Source organism: Gekko japonicus, unplaced genomic scaffold, assembly GCF_001447785.1.
Source record: "Gekko japonicus isolate JY-2015 unplaced genomic scaffold, Gekko_japonicus_V1.1 scaffold904, whole genome shotgun sequence".
Classification (NCBI taxonomy): domain Eukaryota; kingdom Metazoa; phylum Chordata; class Lepidosauria; order Squamata; family Gekkonidae; genus Gekko; species Gekko japonicus.
Window position 1 is genome coordinate 57987 of NW_015161976.1, and position 17901 is coordinate 75887.

General features: G+C 42.8%; 1 protein-coding gene across 1 annotated transcript in view; it reads left to right on the forward strand.

Annotated features, from left to right (window-relative positions):
- Positions 1 to 10998, forward strand: part of NPY (neuropeptide Y) — a 24267-nt gene extending 13269 nt beyond the window's left edge. The window contains exons 3-4 of the mRNA XM_015429748.1: positions 6932 to 7012; positions 10854 to 10998. Of these exons, the coding sequence (XP_015285234.1) occupies positions 6932 to 7012; positions 10854 to 10878 (106 nt within the window). The 3' untranslated portion in view covers positions 10879 to 10998. The remainder of the gene's footprint in view (positions 1 to 6931; positions 7013 to 10853) is intronic.
- Positions 10999 to 17901: the final 6903 nt, after the last annotated feature.

The following is a 17901-nucleotide window of genomic DNA, read 5'->3' on the forward strand; positions in this document are numbered from 1 at the left end:
AGAAGTGGGGGGGGCCCGGGGGGGGGGGGGGGGCGGCAGAAGGGAGCCTCGCCTAGTGTGCAAAAATACCTGGGGCCGGCCCTGCCCATGAGGGGCCCGGCGGTGGACCTGCAAGGCCGGCGGGAGTGCAAGGAAGCCCCGCGAAGGCCCTCCCTGGCCCCAGGCAGGCAGGGGTGGGGAGAGGCAGGGAGGAAGCAAACTACCCTCCCTCCTCTCCTGCCTCCTCCGCAAGGAAGCCCCATGAAGGCCCTCCCTGGCCCCAGGCAGGCAGGGGTGGGGAGAGGCAGGGAGGAAGCAACTTACCCTCCCTCTTCTCCTGCCTCCTCCTGGCTGAATGAGGGCTGGAAGCAGGGCGGCTGGAAGCAGGGGGCGGGGCTTCATCATGTGCCCCGCCCCCAGTACCTCACCCGGGGGAACTGCAATCCCCCGTGATCCCCCCCGAAATGACCTCTGCTATTCACCATACACACTGGAAACTATGTTTGAGTTGATATATAGGGTCAGAGCATTTCCACACATGATGAGTGCTTTTAGCCTTTCTTTCAGAAGTTCTGTCATATGTAAATGTTATAATCTAGGGAAAAAGTAGGAGAGAAACATTTTTTTAAAAGTGTACATTTTAGCTAGGGTAGGTTTTATATTTGCATGGCAAAATATGTAAAGCAAAATCTAATTGAAGTATGATGGATGTAAATCCCTTAGAGAGGAGAGTGCAATGCCTCCCCTGTATTCCTAGAAATGGTAATCCAGATGAGATTCAACCACACCAATCTCCCTACTATTTCATCTGCTCCTTACATTATTTCCAGTCTAATGAATTAAGACAACCACTTGCAGAAGTAAATTTTGACATGCATTATGCATCTCATCCTACCCATCTACCCCTTTATGCAAAGAATACCTTTAGGGCAAACTAGATGCAAAAGGTTTGGAAGCAAACTGTAGTACACAGGATCAGTCCTTCCACCTTCCTTGTCTCCTCTTGGAAAAGGAATTAATAATAATTAATGTATGGCACTGTGTGTAGTATAGCCAGGAGATCCCTAAGACTGTCTGGCAGCCTTAAGTTCTAACTCTTTTAGTGTTATGCACCACTAGGTGGCGAACTAGACTAATTATAGGAGGCTGAGAGAGCTCTGAGAGCTGTGACTGACCCAAGGTCACCCAGCTGGCTTCATGTGAGGGAGTGCAGAATTGAAGACAGTTCTCAAGATGAGAGTCCGCTGCTCTTAAGCACTATACCATACTGGCTCAAGGAAAAGGAAAGAGCGGCTGAAGAAGTAAAATACCCCTTCTAATTATATTGTAGAATGAGGTCTGTACCCTTCCACACTTCCCAACCCCTATCATCCCAGGTGGCGTGGAGAAAAGCCTAGCCCTACTGGTCCCTCAGGAGGACTGCTGGTAATTTTTCCTTCTTCCTGTCTTCCACCATGGAAGATACTGAGATTGACAGTAGAAGCTGAATGTCCGGTATGATCTTGCTCTCTGGGTTGGTTTTGAACTCAAAAACTTTGTTCATGTGTCACAGTGTGCATGTGCAATGAATACCTGTAGGGTTTACATCCTTTAAGCCTGCCCTTGAGCCCCACATATTCATCCATCTATTACAGGACAGGAAGGATGGGGGGAAGGAGGAAGCCCAAGACCACACAGTGAATTCCATGGAGAGTGGGGATTTGATCTTGTCTCTCTCAAGTCCAAGTGCAACATTCTAATCAATACACAACCTTGAGCACCAAGCCTATGTACACACAAATCATGCAGAAAGGCTCTGTAGATCTTTACGACTTGTACATGCTTAGGTTCTGGGCATAAGCATATGGAGACCAGTGGATAAAGACTGCAGGAGATCCCACTTCACCTTCTGCATTTTTAGTGATCATGAATATGCCACATAAACAAGACTCACTTAGACATGTGTATTGCATGAGCAATAACTGGAAAAGTCCTGTTTGGGACCAGTAATACAACTCACATTCATCACGTACATCAAACAAAAGAATACAACAGAGTGTGCAAGTTTCTAAGTTTTCTGGAACTTTTCATCAGAACAGGTGTTTTAAAAGGCACAAGCTTTAATAAATAATAAAAGGTATGACATGACTTTTATTTTTGGATTTTGTTGTGGACCAACATGGCTACCTACTTTCCCCCACGTAAACAGTGATTTAATTTTCTTGCTGTAGGCATTCCTAGAGTGCTCTAGTGTGAGTAAACTGTTGAAAGGATTTTATGGCTCCATTCAGGAATTTGTTTGCTATTTAGCCAGGTGACACAATGAGAAAGAGCTTTACGTCCATCAAAACATTCTTATAAAAGAACATACCTTATCCGCTGTTGCAGGAGTAGTGTTCATTTTGGTCCCAAAGAAACACAATGTTCAGACTTGTTCAAATAGTACAGAGAAGGACTTTTACATTTCAGACAGTTTTGCTGTCTGTCCAGCCCGTGGTCCTGTTCTCCTCCTCACACTTCCTACCTTAACAGGTCTCAGAGTTGCCTGAGAGAAGCATGGGCAGGTACAGGAGTGGTTGTCAGTGATGTCTAATGTTACTGGTGAGGCTCATATGGAGTCATGGACAGGGCAGAAGTAGTTTCTCTGCAGCATATTCTATTTTCTACACTCGATCTTAGCCAAAAGACCAAGAAGTGTGTGGGATACGCAAGCGGCTGACCGAGTCTTAGTAACAACCTCCCTGTTGGAGGAAGGCACCATCTCTCCATTCCCTCACAAACAGCGCTCATTGTCTCAAGACCATTGCACTGTCCCTTATTTTATTTTTTATTTTTATCTTTATCCTTATTATTACTGATATTGTATCAAAATAAACTTTGAACTGAAATATTCTATTTTGTTGGTACATTGTACTGTGACATTCAGTGATAGGAATTGCCACATTTCTGGCTCTGTTATAGTGCTGTCCTAAGAAGAGTTATACTCTTCTAAGTCAATAGGCTTAGAAGGGTGCAACTATACACAGGATTGCACTGACAGCCACACCCTCCCCCCCCAATTTGCTTATTGGTCACTCCTTCCCAGGGCTATTTTTGGACAGGAACGCACAGGAATGGAGTTCTGACTGGCTTCAGAGTTGGCCATGCCCACTACAGCCAAAGCCTCTGCATGTGTGGCTACAGAGGGAAGACCTGGAGAGCGACCTCCCCCCAGCGACTCTGAGGTGGACAGGCCAGGGGAGGCCCTGGAAGGATTGGGGAGGCATTTAAATGCCTCCCTGTGCCTTCCCTGGCAGCTGCGGGACGCCCAGGCAAGCCAAGGGAAGGCATGAGGTGTGACCTAATATGTTAATGAGCTGTGCTATCAGGGGTGTGGCCTAATATGCTAATGAGTTTCTGCTGCTGGGTGTGGCCTGTTATGCTAATGTGTTCCTGCTGGGCTTTTTCTACAAAAAAAGCCCTGCCTTCCTACCGTATATTCTGCGTCCCTTATATCTTGGCTATAGGTCAAAAGAAGCACACAAGTTTTTTTTAAACCTTATTCAGGATGTACACACAAAGGAGTCCTGCTAAGAATCAATTCACACAGTGATAATCACATTGCATGAGACTTTCTGCTTTTTGGAAATGAGGACAGCATCTTATGGTAAGTCGCTTTGCAATAAAAGCTTTCGGACCCCCAGGATATCATCTGATGACTGCAATTATTACACGTAAGATGACCACAGCAGTCCTTTCTCACTTTAACTGTTTTCCACTGAGTAATAGCCAGAGATCAAATGCATCGTAACAAAAGCTATTAATTCAGGTTTACAGAACAAGACTAACAAATGTAGGAAAATTTAATCTTCATCCGTTAAAAAGATGAATTTTGACTGAGAAATTCTTTAAAGCAAGGCTCACGGACTAACAAAGAAGCTCAGTCTCATGGTGTTAGAGCTGGTTGTTGTTTTTTTAAAAAAATGGAGCTCTGGTTTATGGCAATGAAACATGAGTCAGTAGCAATTTTGCTGGAATTCCATTATACTTAGTGCAGCTGAGGCTCATCTTTATTATAAGAGACAGCATCCAGAAGTACTGTTGTAACCCCTTGAGTCCCAAGGGCCAGGTTCAAAGTCTAGGGTAATGTTCATAAACTCAATATGTAAATCCAATTTATTTAGATACAACAGAAAGCAACTGAGAAAAACAATCCCAAAGATATCAATATTGGTTCAACAACCATTGTCTCAGAGCAGAGTCCTATTCACAATCCCCTTTGTGGAAGGCACAGACAGCACTGTGTGCTCTTCCTGGGGCTAAGCCTGGAGCAGAGTCCCAGATGCCAAGAAGGCCTTCTTGCAATAGCAGGAACTCTTCCTGGGAAGATGCAGGGTAAGTCTTCAAGCTTGTTCATTGCCCTAGGAGCAGTTCCCCTCCTGGCAAGATGAAGTGGGGCAGCTCTGTGCTATAGTGCTAATTTCAGTGCAGTCAATGAAGAGTTCAGCTGTCAGCAATTCCTGATCTTCACAGCTACTGCAGGTCTCCCAGAGCAGATTGTTCAGTTCTTCCCACCTAGCAATTTCAGCTCCATCTTCTCTGTCCTTTTTGGAACCAAAGCTTGTAAAACAAGCTTTGCTCCTCAGAGAGCCCTACCGTCAGTGCTTCTCAACCATTCTATCCTTGTTGTCCTTTCAGCTAGCCCAGTCCTGCTTTATACCACCTCTTAGTGTCATGGTGGCTCTTTCAAAAGCATGTCCCATGAGCCTTTGCCAAACATGCAAATTAACACAAGCCTATATACACACTAAGGAGCTGCGGTGGCTCAAGTGGTTAAGACGCTGAACTGCAGGCTGTGGAAGGTCAGTAGTTCAGCAGTTCGGGACCCGAGTTGCCACATGACGGAGTGAGCTCCCGTCTCTAGTTCCAGCTCCTGCCAACCTAACAGTTCGAAAGCAAGAAATTGCAAGTAGATTAATAGGTACCACTTCGGTGGGAAGGTAACAGTGTTCCGTGCATCTTGGTGTTTAGTCATGCCGGCCACATGACCGTGGAAATGTCTTCGGACAGCACTGGCTCTTCGGCTTTGAAACGGAGATGAGCACCGCAACCCTAGAGTCGAACTCGACTGGCTTTCGAGCAAGGGAACCTTTACCTTTATATACACACTATATAGGTGCTAGTCCGGTCTGGCCTAAGTAGGGTTGCCAAGTCAAATCTTCTTACCGGCGGGGGAGCCTTGCCGGGCTCCGGGAGCCGTCGCGTGACGTCGATCACGTTGAAGGCATGACCCCGCTCATCCGACGATTGGGGCCATGCCCCGAACATAATTGACGTGGTTGCATCACCTCTGATGATGCAGCCACGCTGCGCTTTTGGGGGGGGGCGAAGTTCCCCCCGGGGCCTGATTCCTCGGCGGCGGAAATTGGGCCTCCAAAGTGGGGGTTTACCCGCCACCCGCCCCCACTTGGCAGCCCTAGGCCTAAGGTCTATCAGTCTACTAATCAGATCTAGGCCCAAAACTGTTTTCTCCCCAGTACAGGCTTACACTATTAATTGACTTCAGCAAGGATTTTGCCTTATAATGAACTGCAGGATCAGAGTTTTAATTTGGTAAACTAATATACAAATCCCAGGCATTTTCTTTAAGGATATTAACTCACAATACATGGAGGGAAGGAAGCAGAAACAAATCTGTGATCGCACCGCTAGAACATTTGAGATCAGCGTCATGCTTCATTAAATCACTCTGTGGGGGGGGGATTTCATTGTGTATCTGGTTGTCTTCAACTTCCTCACTTGAAACTGATACTTTGTCTTTCTGAGATGGAGATGAATTACTGAAATATAATCGGATTAGCTGAACGTGATACGCTTTCCCCTCTCTTTCCTGGGCATATTGTAATTTATATCACAATATAAAAACTATATTTTAAAAAATTAGCTTTGCTGATTAGAAATTTATGCTAGTGGTTGTAAGTATGTTAAATGGTAAGAAAGAATCATGGAGGACATTTGCATCCGTGACCACTGGCAACTCTGACTTACAAATGTATCACCCTTGTTCATGATGATTAGCTGCGGAAGAGAAATAGATGTTTAGCACTTACACTCAGGGTTTATTAGCTTCCCATTATCTTCTGGTTGGTATCCCATGGAGATGTTTCAAGTTAGACACTTGGACAGTTCCTAGAATAAACTTGATGGAAATTTAGTCTTCTGCTTCATGGAGGATACATTCATCAATGGCTACTAGCCATGGTGGCGAAAGGGAACCTCTGCTTTTTACTGCCTCTGAATACCAATGGAGGCAACATTCGGAGAAGGCCTCAACCTCTATTCACTGTGTTGACCCTCCATAGTGACTGGTTGGCCACTGTGTGAGACAGGATGCTAGATGAGCTGGACTACTGGTCTGACCCAGGAGGGCTGTTCTTATACTATGTAGGGAGATTCTTGAACACTTTTAATAACTTGAATTGTAATAACTTGTATTTTCCTCCTCAAGTACTTCAATTTTAGAATTTTAGAAAATTGGGATTCTTAAGTTGTATCTCTGTCCCCTATCAGTAAAAAAGGAACTTCGGAGTTGATGTGAGGCTGGGTAAATTTTTGCTTATTATTCATGCTATATATCATTAATACTAATAACTTTAATTAATGAATCTTTCCTTGTGTACTGATAACTCAATTGACTTCTAACTCTTCTATGGCTGTTAACAAGGCCCAAGCATGATTTCTCTTGGCCTAGAAAAAACTTTAATCTCATGTCCTTTCCATGCCATGAATGACTAGTTATTAGTGCAGATCCTACATTCAAGAGGTTTAAACTGAACATCAGACTGAACTTACATAAAAACTGAACATATACTTTGAGTGAGTGCTGGATAAATACTTTATAAAGCATTTAGCTGGCTGGCCTTTAGTTGTTCTGTTTATGAAAAGATGAGACTTAATCTCAGTTTTAAACTATTTTTTTAAACTCATCTAACAGGTATGGAAAACGATCGAGCCCGGAGACACTGATTTCGGATCTCTTATTGCGGGAAAGCACAGAAAATATTCCTAGATCTAGGTAAATATTAAAGTTCATACTTTTCATTAATATAGCTTGAATTTTGCCTCCAGTTTCAGTGGATGGAAGGATTTCTGTCTGCGAAAGCATGACTTTCCTACATGCATCCACCCTCCTGCTGCAGCCCGAAATGCCCCCCGAAATGCTGCTCCTGATGGGGACCCCACAAGAATAGCTTGGGGGGAGAATCTGAGCTCTGCTGCTGGAAAGGGAACTGGCAAAAATTGCCTCCCCTTGCATGGACATAAACTTTAGGGGAATACATTTTATCTAAACTAACCATTTTCATTGTTTCTTTTAAAATAAAATTTAAACCTTATTTTTGGGAAATGTTAGCTGCCTCAAACTCTTCAGTGGAGATGCAGTATATGTATATTTTAAATAAACATCACATCCCAGTCTGGATTTTTGGTATGAAAGCTAATTTCTGTACTGCATTTTGGTGACTTTTAGAACTTAATATATCAAAGTAAACAAAAGAACTACTGCAAAATGACTAGTGAGCTTACATAGATACTATAATTTCTGCTTTGTAACGGTATTGCACTTATATGAACTGTAATAAAGGGTTTCTGCTAATTACTACAAAGTCTTTTTAAAAACACAATTTTAGGTGAATAAATACTGGGTCAGCTATTGCTACAATTAAACATGTTTTAAGGTTTTTTGTTCATTTCAGAGTCGTAGACCTTGACATGTGCTCAGCAATCCTCTTGTTAAACTTATTTGATTTATAAATACTTGCATTGAGCTAGATTCCTTCTGTAGTTTAGATCAAGGCCAAACTTCTTCCTGTCCCTTTCCATCACAAATTTAAAATGCCACAGACCTTTTTAAAATCAAGGCAGGCAAGTGAATCCAAAGGACCGTAAAAGAACTTTGTTTATGGAGTGGGTCTTTCCTGCCTCCCCTTCCTGCTATACCTTTCTACATTCCCAGAAAAAAAAAATCTTGTAGACATTCTGCTCTCTCCAGGTTTCACCCACAAAATCTCCAGGAATTTCAGGAATTTCTCAACCCTGAGTTGGCAACTCCCTGACATTTTCTGCAGGGGAACCTTCACTCATGCAGTTCCCCTCCTGCAGTCTAAAGTGGCATAATTAGGATTGCCAGCTCTGGGTTGGGACCAGCCCCGTAGCTTGGGAAATTTTTTTGGGGGGGTCTCGGGGCGCCTGCCAGCTAATTAAATGAAAGAACAGTGCAGATGGTAAGTTGGAGCACTTTGAGGGCAGACCAAGAGGGAGGGGCCCCAGAAGAAACACTAGGGGGCCAGGCCCCATGGGCCCCATGTTAGCTACGGGACAGGTTGGGACAGTCCTAGAGATCTGGGGGTGGAGCCTGAGGAAGGTGCAGTTTTGGGAAGGGAGGGACCTGAGCAGGGTATAATGCCATACGGTCCAGCCTCCAAAGCAGCCATTTTCTCCAGGGGAATGGGTCTCTGTCATCTGGAGATCAGGTGTTATTCTGGGAGATCTCCAGGCCTCACCAGGAGGCTGGCAACCCTATGTATACTTCAGGACCAGTTTTTCCATCTTGTTTGTTGTGTGAACCAGATCTTTGTTACTCAAAGAGTGGGAGAAATATATCCAGCTAAGGAATCTCTTCTCTCCTCCTGCTTATATATTCCAGAACTGATCTCTGACATTGACGTATCTTACAAGGGCAAGCCCTCTGGGTGAGCCTTGGCACAAATTAAGTCCAGTGAGCCGGGCAGCTGTGCTCTCTCTGAGTCCAGAGTCTTAAAATGTTTTGAATCAGAGTGGGAGTTGGAGATAAGAGTCAAAGGCTGATGGTGGTAAATGGCTGCTTTATTGCTTAGTGAAAGATTAAAACGTCTCTTTCCTAAGATAAATGTAACAAATGCTAGCCATTAGTTTAACATCCTTCTGCAGTGGCTCTCACTGCTTGCAAAATAACAATCCCCATTTCCAGTTCACCAACATTCAAAGCAATGCTTAGAGTCAACTAAAGTGACCCCCCCCCATATTTGTAGATTATTTTCGTGGGTATTGAGACAAAGAGCTCCTTAGTGTGATCTCTTTTCTCAAGGACAGCAACTCAATGGAACTTAACAGGCAACTCAGCAGAATACAGTATTACAGAAATACTTTCTCATTTTGTTATGCATTCCTTTGGAGTTGTCAGCACATAAACTTTGATGCCCCACACCCATGATAACTTCAAGCATGTAGTGCTCTGGCACTTATTTATTACATTGTACTTTTAAAAGCCGAATGCCACCTTTATGCCCAAATGGGTGTTCAAGAAAAAGCTCACAGGAAACAAATCAGAATCATTAATAAAACAGCAATATAAACTCATAGAAGCAGCAGAATTTTTAAAAAGAAAAACCAGGTGGCCACAAACTATTAACTCTCTCCCAGAGAACGAGGGACATGGGGGGGGGGGTTAATTACCCAAAAGTCAAATAGACAGGACAGGAGATTTCTCCTTGCACCTGGATATTGGCAAGGAGCAGAAAGCATGATTTTAAAGGGGCTCTGAGTCCCTTTAAATCCCTGCTTTCTGCTTTGGCCAGGAACCAGCACAACCCCCCAAAACTTCCTTAAAAGGTTATGGAAGTCCATGACCATGGACCTGTCACAGGCTTTGGTTCCTGAACCATGAACAGGGTAAAATTAATCATGGTTTGGTTTGTGCCCATCCGTACTCCAGAAAAGGCCCTCGCTCTCCAGTAGATAGCCAACTAATCTCCAAAGATGAGGCACCAAAGAAGGGATTCCCAAGATCACTTCAAGTAATTGGAAGATTCATGTCGGCAAAGATTGTCCTTCAGATACCCTCATTCCAGACTGTTTAGAGTCTCCCTATTCACTTCAGCTTGAATCTCACGCATGATACTCTATGTGTAGACTCACACATATAACCCAAATATATTGGTTGGTTTCAGACTAATGTTTTCCACTTTTACCTTTAGAGCATGATTTTTCCATCTCCCCTTTCCAATAGCAGCCCAAAATGCCCTCCCAACTCCTTTTTCCATGGGAGATAAAACCCTGGGGATAGGATTACAGGGAGCAGAAGGTGGAATTGCACTCTGTAGTTGGAACTTCTTGCACCTGCAGAAAAGTTGTCTAGATCCAAGCCTGTGGGTATCAGTTTATATGTATTCTGTACATATATGATGTGTACAGGCCATATATGATGCATTTAATGTAGAGGGCATACATTGTTCCCATGTATCACCATATGTAGAATTACATGCTCAGGTAAACTATGAAGCAGTTTTATGAGAATAAAATGGTGTGAGTTCACTCTAAGTCTTGTTTTATGATTGCTATGGATTTTCAAGAAACTAGATAATGCAGGCTTCATGCCCAACATGAAAATTATTCTTTAGTGTCTAATAAATTTCATTTTGTTGTCATGAGAACATGTAGCAGGAGTTCCCAACCTTTTTGAGCTCATGGGCGCCTTTGTGGTTCTGGCACAGTGTGTTGGGTGCAGGCACAAAATGGCTGCCACAAAATGGCTGGCCATAGGAGGCAGAGCCAGCCACAAAATGGCTGCTTCAGCTTACTTTTCGCCACACAGTGAAGATTCTTGTGTACTGGTGGCAACTGCTGCCAAAGCAACATTTTAAAAAATTTGCACAGCCAATTCTCCAATGGCCAGTCAGAAGCCTTGGTGAACAAAAGCACAGCCTGGCTGTGCCCACATTCTAAAAACACTTGGCGGGTACCAGAAAAGGTGTCAGTGGAGGCCATGGGCACCCATGGGCACCACGTTGGGGACCCCTAACATATAAAGTAGCTTAAAATCTTTTGATTCTCTCATTCACCATCAGGACCTTTTTCTCCCCCTTCATAATTCATTACAGATTTGAAGATCCTGCGATGTGGTGATGGGAACCACCATCTATCTTCAGTCTTTTTTCCCTAGTTTTCAGTCCATCACTCACTGATAGAAGACCGGTCAGAGATTCAGCTCCCAGTGCATGCAGCCATCGTCCTGAATTCTGTAGAGTTTTTCCTTCATTATTCTTGTACATACATTTATTTAAATAAATTACTTGTGCACTCTAAATGGTAACATTTTAAATGGGAGGAAAAAAGGCCACTGATGATAATGGGTAAAGACCTGTTTTACACTATATTCAAATTTAGTTTCAGTCTCTTTATAGGCTAAAGTAGCATGAACATAGCACCTACTCTTAATAGTTGTTCAAACAAAGGGGCACCTATTTAACATTTTATTTGGCCTTTGGGTTTACTTTTAATATTTGATTCTTAGAAAGTTGTTTCATGACAAGGATTGCCTATGAGGAAAATAAAATGATGTGGAAAGTGCATATTTTACTAATCAGTGTACAGATTATTTTATTGCCAGATAAAACTGTTCACATTAATAACATTGTGAGAATATAAAATGTGAATATGATTCACATTTATGCTAGACCATGAAGACTAATTTAAAGATTCAGTTTCAAACAACCACCAGATAGGGGTGCAAACTCCTGAATGGCAGAAATCTGGTACCCAGGTGCAGGCCAGAGGGTTCAAGAAGCAAAGCCAGTCAAGAAGTCAAAGGGTGGAGCCACTCCATTGGACCTAGAGGATAGGATCTGGACCACCCTTGCACTAGGGGAGAACCCATCTATCAAGGGTTAGGGACTGGAGTCAGGTGGTAAGAAGACATAAAATACTCTGTTCAGCTAAGGTACGTAGCCATTCCAGGAGTTTAATAATCTTCTTCCATATAGCAAAGTATCTGTATGGATTACCAGGCCACTAAAGACACAGTCTAAATTCCACTGTGTCCATTCAAACACAATGCAAAACCTGAAAGTGTACAACTCAAGCAATGGAATGCAACCTACACAGTGAACTATAGAGGCATTATACTGTATTATTAAAAGACATAGAACTTTGAAACCACTATGCAAAATAACTTACTCATTTTAAAGAAGGTAGACACAGAGGCTCTTTGGTCCCATTGATGGTCTGTAATTACATGGTAGAGCCCTCCAAATGAGTGCAAAGCAGGTCACTCAGGAGAGTGAGCCAACTCATACCATGGTATACACCCATGGTAAAGAATTAAACCTTTCGAAAATGTTCTTCATTGACACATACCCCCCTTCATGCCTTTCTCCCTCTGTAATACACTTCCCCCCCTGAATTTCTGAATGCTCTTGCTGCTCCTGGTCTTCTGCCCTTTGTTGGCTAGGTTAATGTTACACCAGTTCCTGCAGTCATAAGGAAAGAGAGGTAAGGCAGGGGCAACACTCTGGGCTGGGGTAATGGGAACCAAATATGGTGACAGGAACACTGTGAATGGTTTGCTGGAATGAGCACAGCAGTGTGATGTGGCTTCTTTTCTGTTAACTCTTGCTTCATTCTCCTGCATGCTGATAACCCTTGTAACTCAGAGTCAGCCCTATTCACTACATGGGCCAGTAGGCCCCCCATTAAGACCAAAAATCAACAGACCAGCTGGGCAATAAGAGCAGCCATCTTTGTTTCCTCCCTTTGAAATTTTGAGCATGCAAGCAAGCATTGTGCATTTTGAGCCCGTGTGGTGGTGTGATTAAGAGTGGCAGGGACTAATCTGAAGAACAGGGTTTGAGTCTCCACTCATCTGCATGAAGCCAACTGGGTGATCTTGGGCCAGTCACAGTTCTCAGAACTTTCTTAGCCCCACCTATTTCACAAGGTGCCTGTTGTGGGAAGGAGAAGGGACGGCGATTGTAAGCTGCTTTGACTCCTTAGGGTAGAGAAAAGCAGGGTATAAAAACCTACTTTTCTTCTATTCTTCTACTACCAATCTTTTTTTCACCCTTGCATACCTGCAAAACAAACACACAAATCTGAAAAACTAGCCTCCTTCCTATTTAAAAAAGCCCCTCATCTGAGAATTGGCCAGACTGGGGGAAATACATTTTTGCCACTGGAAAACTGGCCAGTGATTACCCTAACCCTGGCTCTATAGCAGCCATTTTGTACTGGTATTCATTAGTGTATCTCAAAATCCCAAAACAACCTGCAACATAAAGAAGGTTGGGAATCCCCATCCTCCTAACACAATGAGGTCAGACCTACAAAAAACAACAGGAACTACCACTATCTGGTTAGCAGGTTGCTGAAGGTATCTATGAAATTATGTTATAGAAAGAGTTGGTTGCAACCAATATTACCATATTTACTCAAAAGGAAGACAACCCTGAATGTAAGATGACCCCCTTAAAATGTTATTCACACTCAAAAATTATTATTAGATATAACTGTAACTTGTATGTGAATGTAAGATGGCTCCATTGGGGTGTGTGTGTGTGCTGGCATACCTGTGAAAAAAACTAGTCTTGCATTTGGGTAAATATGGTAACAAAGAAACAACCTGATAGTGTGTGTGTGGCTAGAGTGTGGATGTTGGTACATCTTGGGGGATGTTCACACAAGTACATGTATCCTGCAAAGAGAATTCTTCCATTTAGGAAACAGCATAAAATATGTCTGTGATAATAGTATTTTTTTGCTGTAACCAGTGATAGCTTCCCACATGTGTCTGCTCATGAAATGTGTTTGTGTGATTGTCACTAGTGATTATCTGTATACAGATTTCAGACTAATCATTGCACTGAAGTTTTCCCCTGAGGGAAACGAATCAGATGCAGTGGCTGTTATTTGGCCACCTACAAAATGAAACAGAATTTAGTTCTTGGTTGCTAAAATATATTAGTATGATATCCCTAATTTCTATGCATCACAGGTGACTGCCAGAGTTAATTAAGATCTGTAGGTCTGTAAAACATGTTATGGTATGCAACTGACAACAAAATGAAACAATAAAGCAATGCTCTGTGGAATATCTGTTCCATCATTTGATCTACTGAAAGGCTTCTCAAAGTTGTCACCTCTTGAATTAAAAATTCTAGGCACTCCGAAGACTATACAAAACATTTTAGGAGATGATGTCCTTGATTAAATTAGAAAAGATGTGAACAAGGGCAACAGTTTTGAGAATGTTGAGCATCTGAGCCATACGTTTGCCTTGATCTAGCGGTACCTACATGGCTTAATGTGAACTGTGTTCTTTAATGCAGTCATAAGAACACGGGGATTGCTTTATTGGCTCAACTCAAGATTCATTTAGTCCAGGATTCTGTTTCTAGTGTTGGTGAGCAAGATGACTCTTCAAGCTTACAACTAAAGCACGAAGACAGCAGCGTTCCTCCACTGCTAGCCCCATATTTTCTGGTATTCAGATGCTGTCTCTGAACACGGAGGTCCCATTTAGCAACTATGGATAGATAGTAACCTCCATAGCACAGTTACACAGAAGTCAATTGGCTTAGAAGGGCATAACTCTGATAAAGGCTGTACTGACATTTATCTACACCATTTTAAAGCCATTTAAGACAATGGTGACTGCCATACCTAGAGAATTACACAAATGAAAGGTGTGACAAAGGCAAGACGTTTCCGTGGTCATGTGGCCAGCATGACTAAACACCAAGGCGCACGGAACGCTGTTACCTTCCCACTGAAGTGGTACCTATTGATCTACTTGCAATTTCTTGCTTTCGAACTGCTAGGTTGGCAGGAGCTGGGGCCAGAGACGGGAGCTCACTCCGTCATGCGGCACACTCGGGTCTTGAACTGCTGAACTACTGACCTTCCACAGCCTGCAGTTCAGCGTCTTAACCACTTGGCAGTCCTGACATTTATCTACACCATTTTAAAGCCATTTAAGACAATGGTGACTGCCATACCTAGAGAATTACACAAATGAATTTTTGCAAGGTGGGACAAAGACATGTTTTGGGATGCAGTCTGAATCTGAACATTCTTCAGCTTTGAAGAAATTGCACAAATGTCATTATGTTGGGTGTTCAACTGAACCCCAATTTATAGCATTTTGAAGTTCAAGTCTTACAGTACAACTGTACAATAGGATTGCACCTTTATTCTTGTATTTGCAGGGGTATAAAAAGATAACTCCCAGCTTCTTGACATTCACAGACCATATGAACGAAAGGATGGATGAAGTATATGCTGATGATTTAGGGTCGCCAACCTCCATACAGGGCCTAGAGATCTCCCAGAATTACAACTGTACTCCAGGCTTCAGAGATCAGGTCTCCTGGATAAAATGGCTGCTTTGAAGGGTGGAATCTATGGCATCATACCCCACTGAGGTCTCTCTCTTCCCCAAGCTGCAAACTAAAATCCCCAGGAATTTCCCAATGTGGAGTTGGCAACTCTATAAGATTACATTTGTTGTTGTAGCCATCAAGTCACAGCAGATTTATGGCAACCCTGTAGGGTTTTCATGGCAAGAGGTGTTTTGCCGTTGCTTGCCGTTGCGTCACAACCCTGGTATTCCTTGGTGGTCTCACATCTAAATAGTAGCCAGGGCCGGCCCTGCTTAGCTTCTGAGATCTGATGAGATTGGGCTAGCCCAGGCTGTTCAGGTTAGGGCCCAGATTACATACACACTGACTAAAGGGTTACCCAGGGGATTCATTCAGATCTTTCACATTCTTCCAAACTCTAATTTTAGTGCAAAATTGTGCTTTTATTCATATTTATTCAAATATTTTCCCTCCAACAAGTTTCAAGACAGTATCCTGTATCCTACAGATGTTCTGCTTCCTACCTTCTTCTTCTTCTAGACGCTTCCTGCCAAAGCCACTCATGGGAGTCAAAGAGCCTCTGCAAGCATAAAGCTATGTAGACTGGGGGGGTGGCAGCACTGAGGAGAGCTGAATCACAATTCACAACTTTTCCTCCATCTGTCAGAGTAACATCCATTGGACAGAAGAACCAATGATTTCTGTAGTGAAGAAATCGTACTTTCCTTGGCATTCAAACTGTAACATTTGCTCTTAGGAAAACACATTTTTTCTTTCCATGTAACAGTGTTGTGAGTGTCCCATGTTCAATCTGTGTAGTGACACATACGTGGAGTTCAAAGGCATCTGTTCAATATTGCCCAGAACAACATGAGTCAGTTGTGACAAAATTCCTTTCTGAGTCCACACAAAGTAAATTCAATACCTCCCCAAAGAAAAAGAAAATCCGTAAATGCTTGTTTCTTTACGCACAATCTTCACATGTCCCCTTCCTACCAAAACATTCTCAGTGGTTTAAATAAAAGTTTTTAAATAATTTTATTTTCTAAGTCCAACATGCTTCCATTTGCACAGCCTTCCTCAGGGAATTTTCCAACATATTTCAAAGCAAATCTCTTGCTGTCCACATAATTTCAGAGGAGTGGCTGTTTTAGTCCGCTACAGCAAAAATAAACAACAGTCCTGTGGTACGTTCAAGACACCAGTATTTACTCTAGTATAAGAATTCATAGATTAGAAGCATGTGATGGGGCCTCACTAGATACTGTAAGTATAGAATGAGATATAGTCATATACAATTCAAATGTTCTTGAAAAATGATCAGAGACCATTCAGAACAGCAATAACTTATCTTAATTTGACATACATTTTAATTTGTCTGAAGCAGGCTCTATTCTATGCCATATTTAGCCTAGTGACTAGTTCATACCCTAGTGAGGCACAGGGGTGTTTATAGCTTTGTCTGCCTTGCAGGTAAGTAGCATAGGACTCCTTGGAAATAACGCCTTGCAGCTCTTTCTTCTATCCAAGAGATCTTGCCCAGTCATTTGTGTCTTAGCCAGGGTGTTCACTGACTGCAGAAGAGAAGCACTATCATAGCGCCACACAATTGTCCAGTTGTGTCATCGGTGCTTATGCAGGCTGTTAAATCAATTATTTGGTTATGATCAAATTACTGCCTTTCCATTCAGCAATTAATAAAAAAAGAAGACCTGCCCTGGGACCACTGAAGTGGCAGACATTGAATAAAGGAGAAGCCCTGATGTGCTTAATCTCATTTATACTGCTACTCTTCTTCCTTATAAAGAGGACAGAAAGTGATCTTGGGGACAGCTTCACAGTTCCTGGCAAGTCCCACATGGGTTAATGCTAGACACTGATGCTCTGAAATGCTATGACAGAAGATAGCCCTGCTTCTTTTTCTGATGGGTATGGCCATTCCTAGTATACAACAGGGGACCAAAAGACGGGGGAGAGGGGGAGAAGAAGAGTCGGTTTTTATAAAGCACTTTTCTCTACCTTAAGGAGTCTCAAAGTGGTTCACAATCACCTTTCCCTTCCCTTCCCCACAACTGGCACCTGGTGAGGTAGGTGGGGCTGAGAGAGAGAGTTCTGAGAGAACTGGGACTGGCCCAGGGTCACCCAGCTGTCTTTGTGTGGAGGAGTGGGGAATCAAACCCAGTTCTCCGGATTAGAGACCACTGCTCTTAACTACTACACCTTGCTGGTGTAGAATGGACTTTCTTCTGTACCTTTAAGATGCAGATGAGAACAGACATGTCGGGATATTAAGTTCCACACCACTGTCCTGGGAAACAGCCTTCCTCCTCTCTGTGTGCTGCTCAGCTTTGGATTTATACATACCTGCCAACTAAATGTTATTCATATATCAGCCAGGTGAGTTCAAGGTTATGTAAGTAGGTTTATCTTTAAAGTGCTATGAGACTCTTTCAGGGCAATCCTATACAGTTACTCCAGTGTCCAGTCTAAACCCATTGCTTTAAATGTACTTTGACTGGAATAACTCTGCATAGGATTGCTCTGCAGGTCATTTTAAATTGCAGATGGTTTCCCATTTAACATTTTCAAGCATTTTTAACTCAAGAAATGACTGATAAATTGTATTGCAACATCGCAAAGGGAATAAAGATTTTTCATAGTCCGTTTTCTTCCTACAGGCTGCAATGAAACTTACAAGCAGAAAGTAATGCTGATACACCTTTAGCTTGCAATTCTGCATTGCCCAAGAGTAAATCTTACTGGTTTCTGTAGAAACAGAAAGATATTCAGTAGT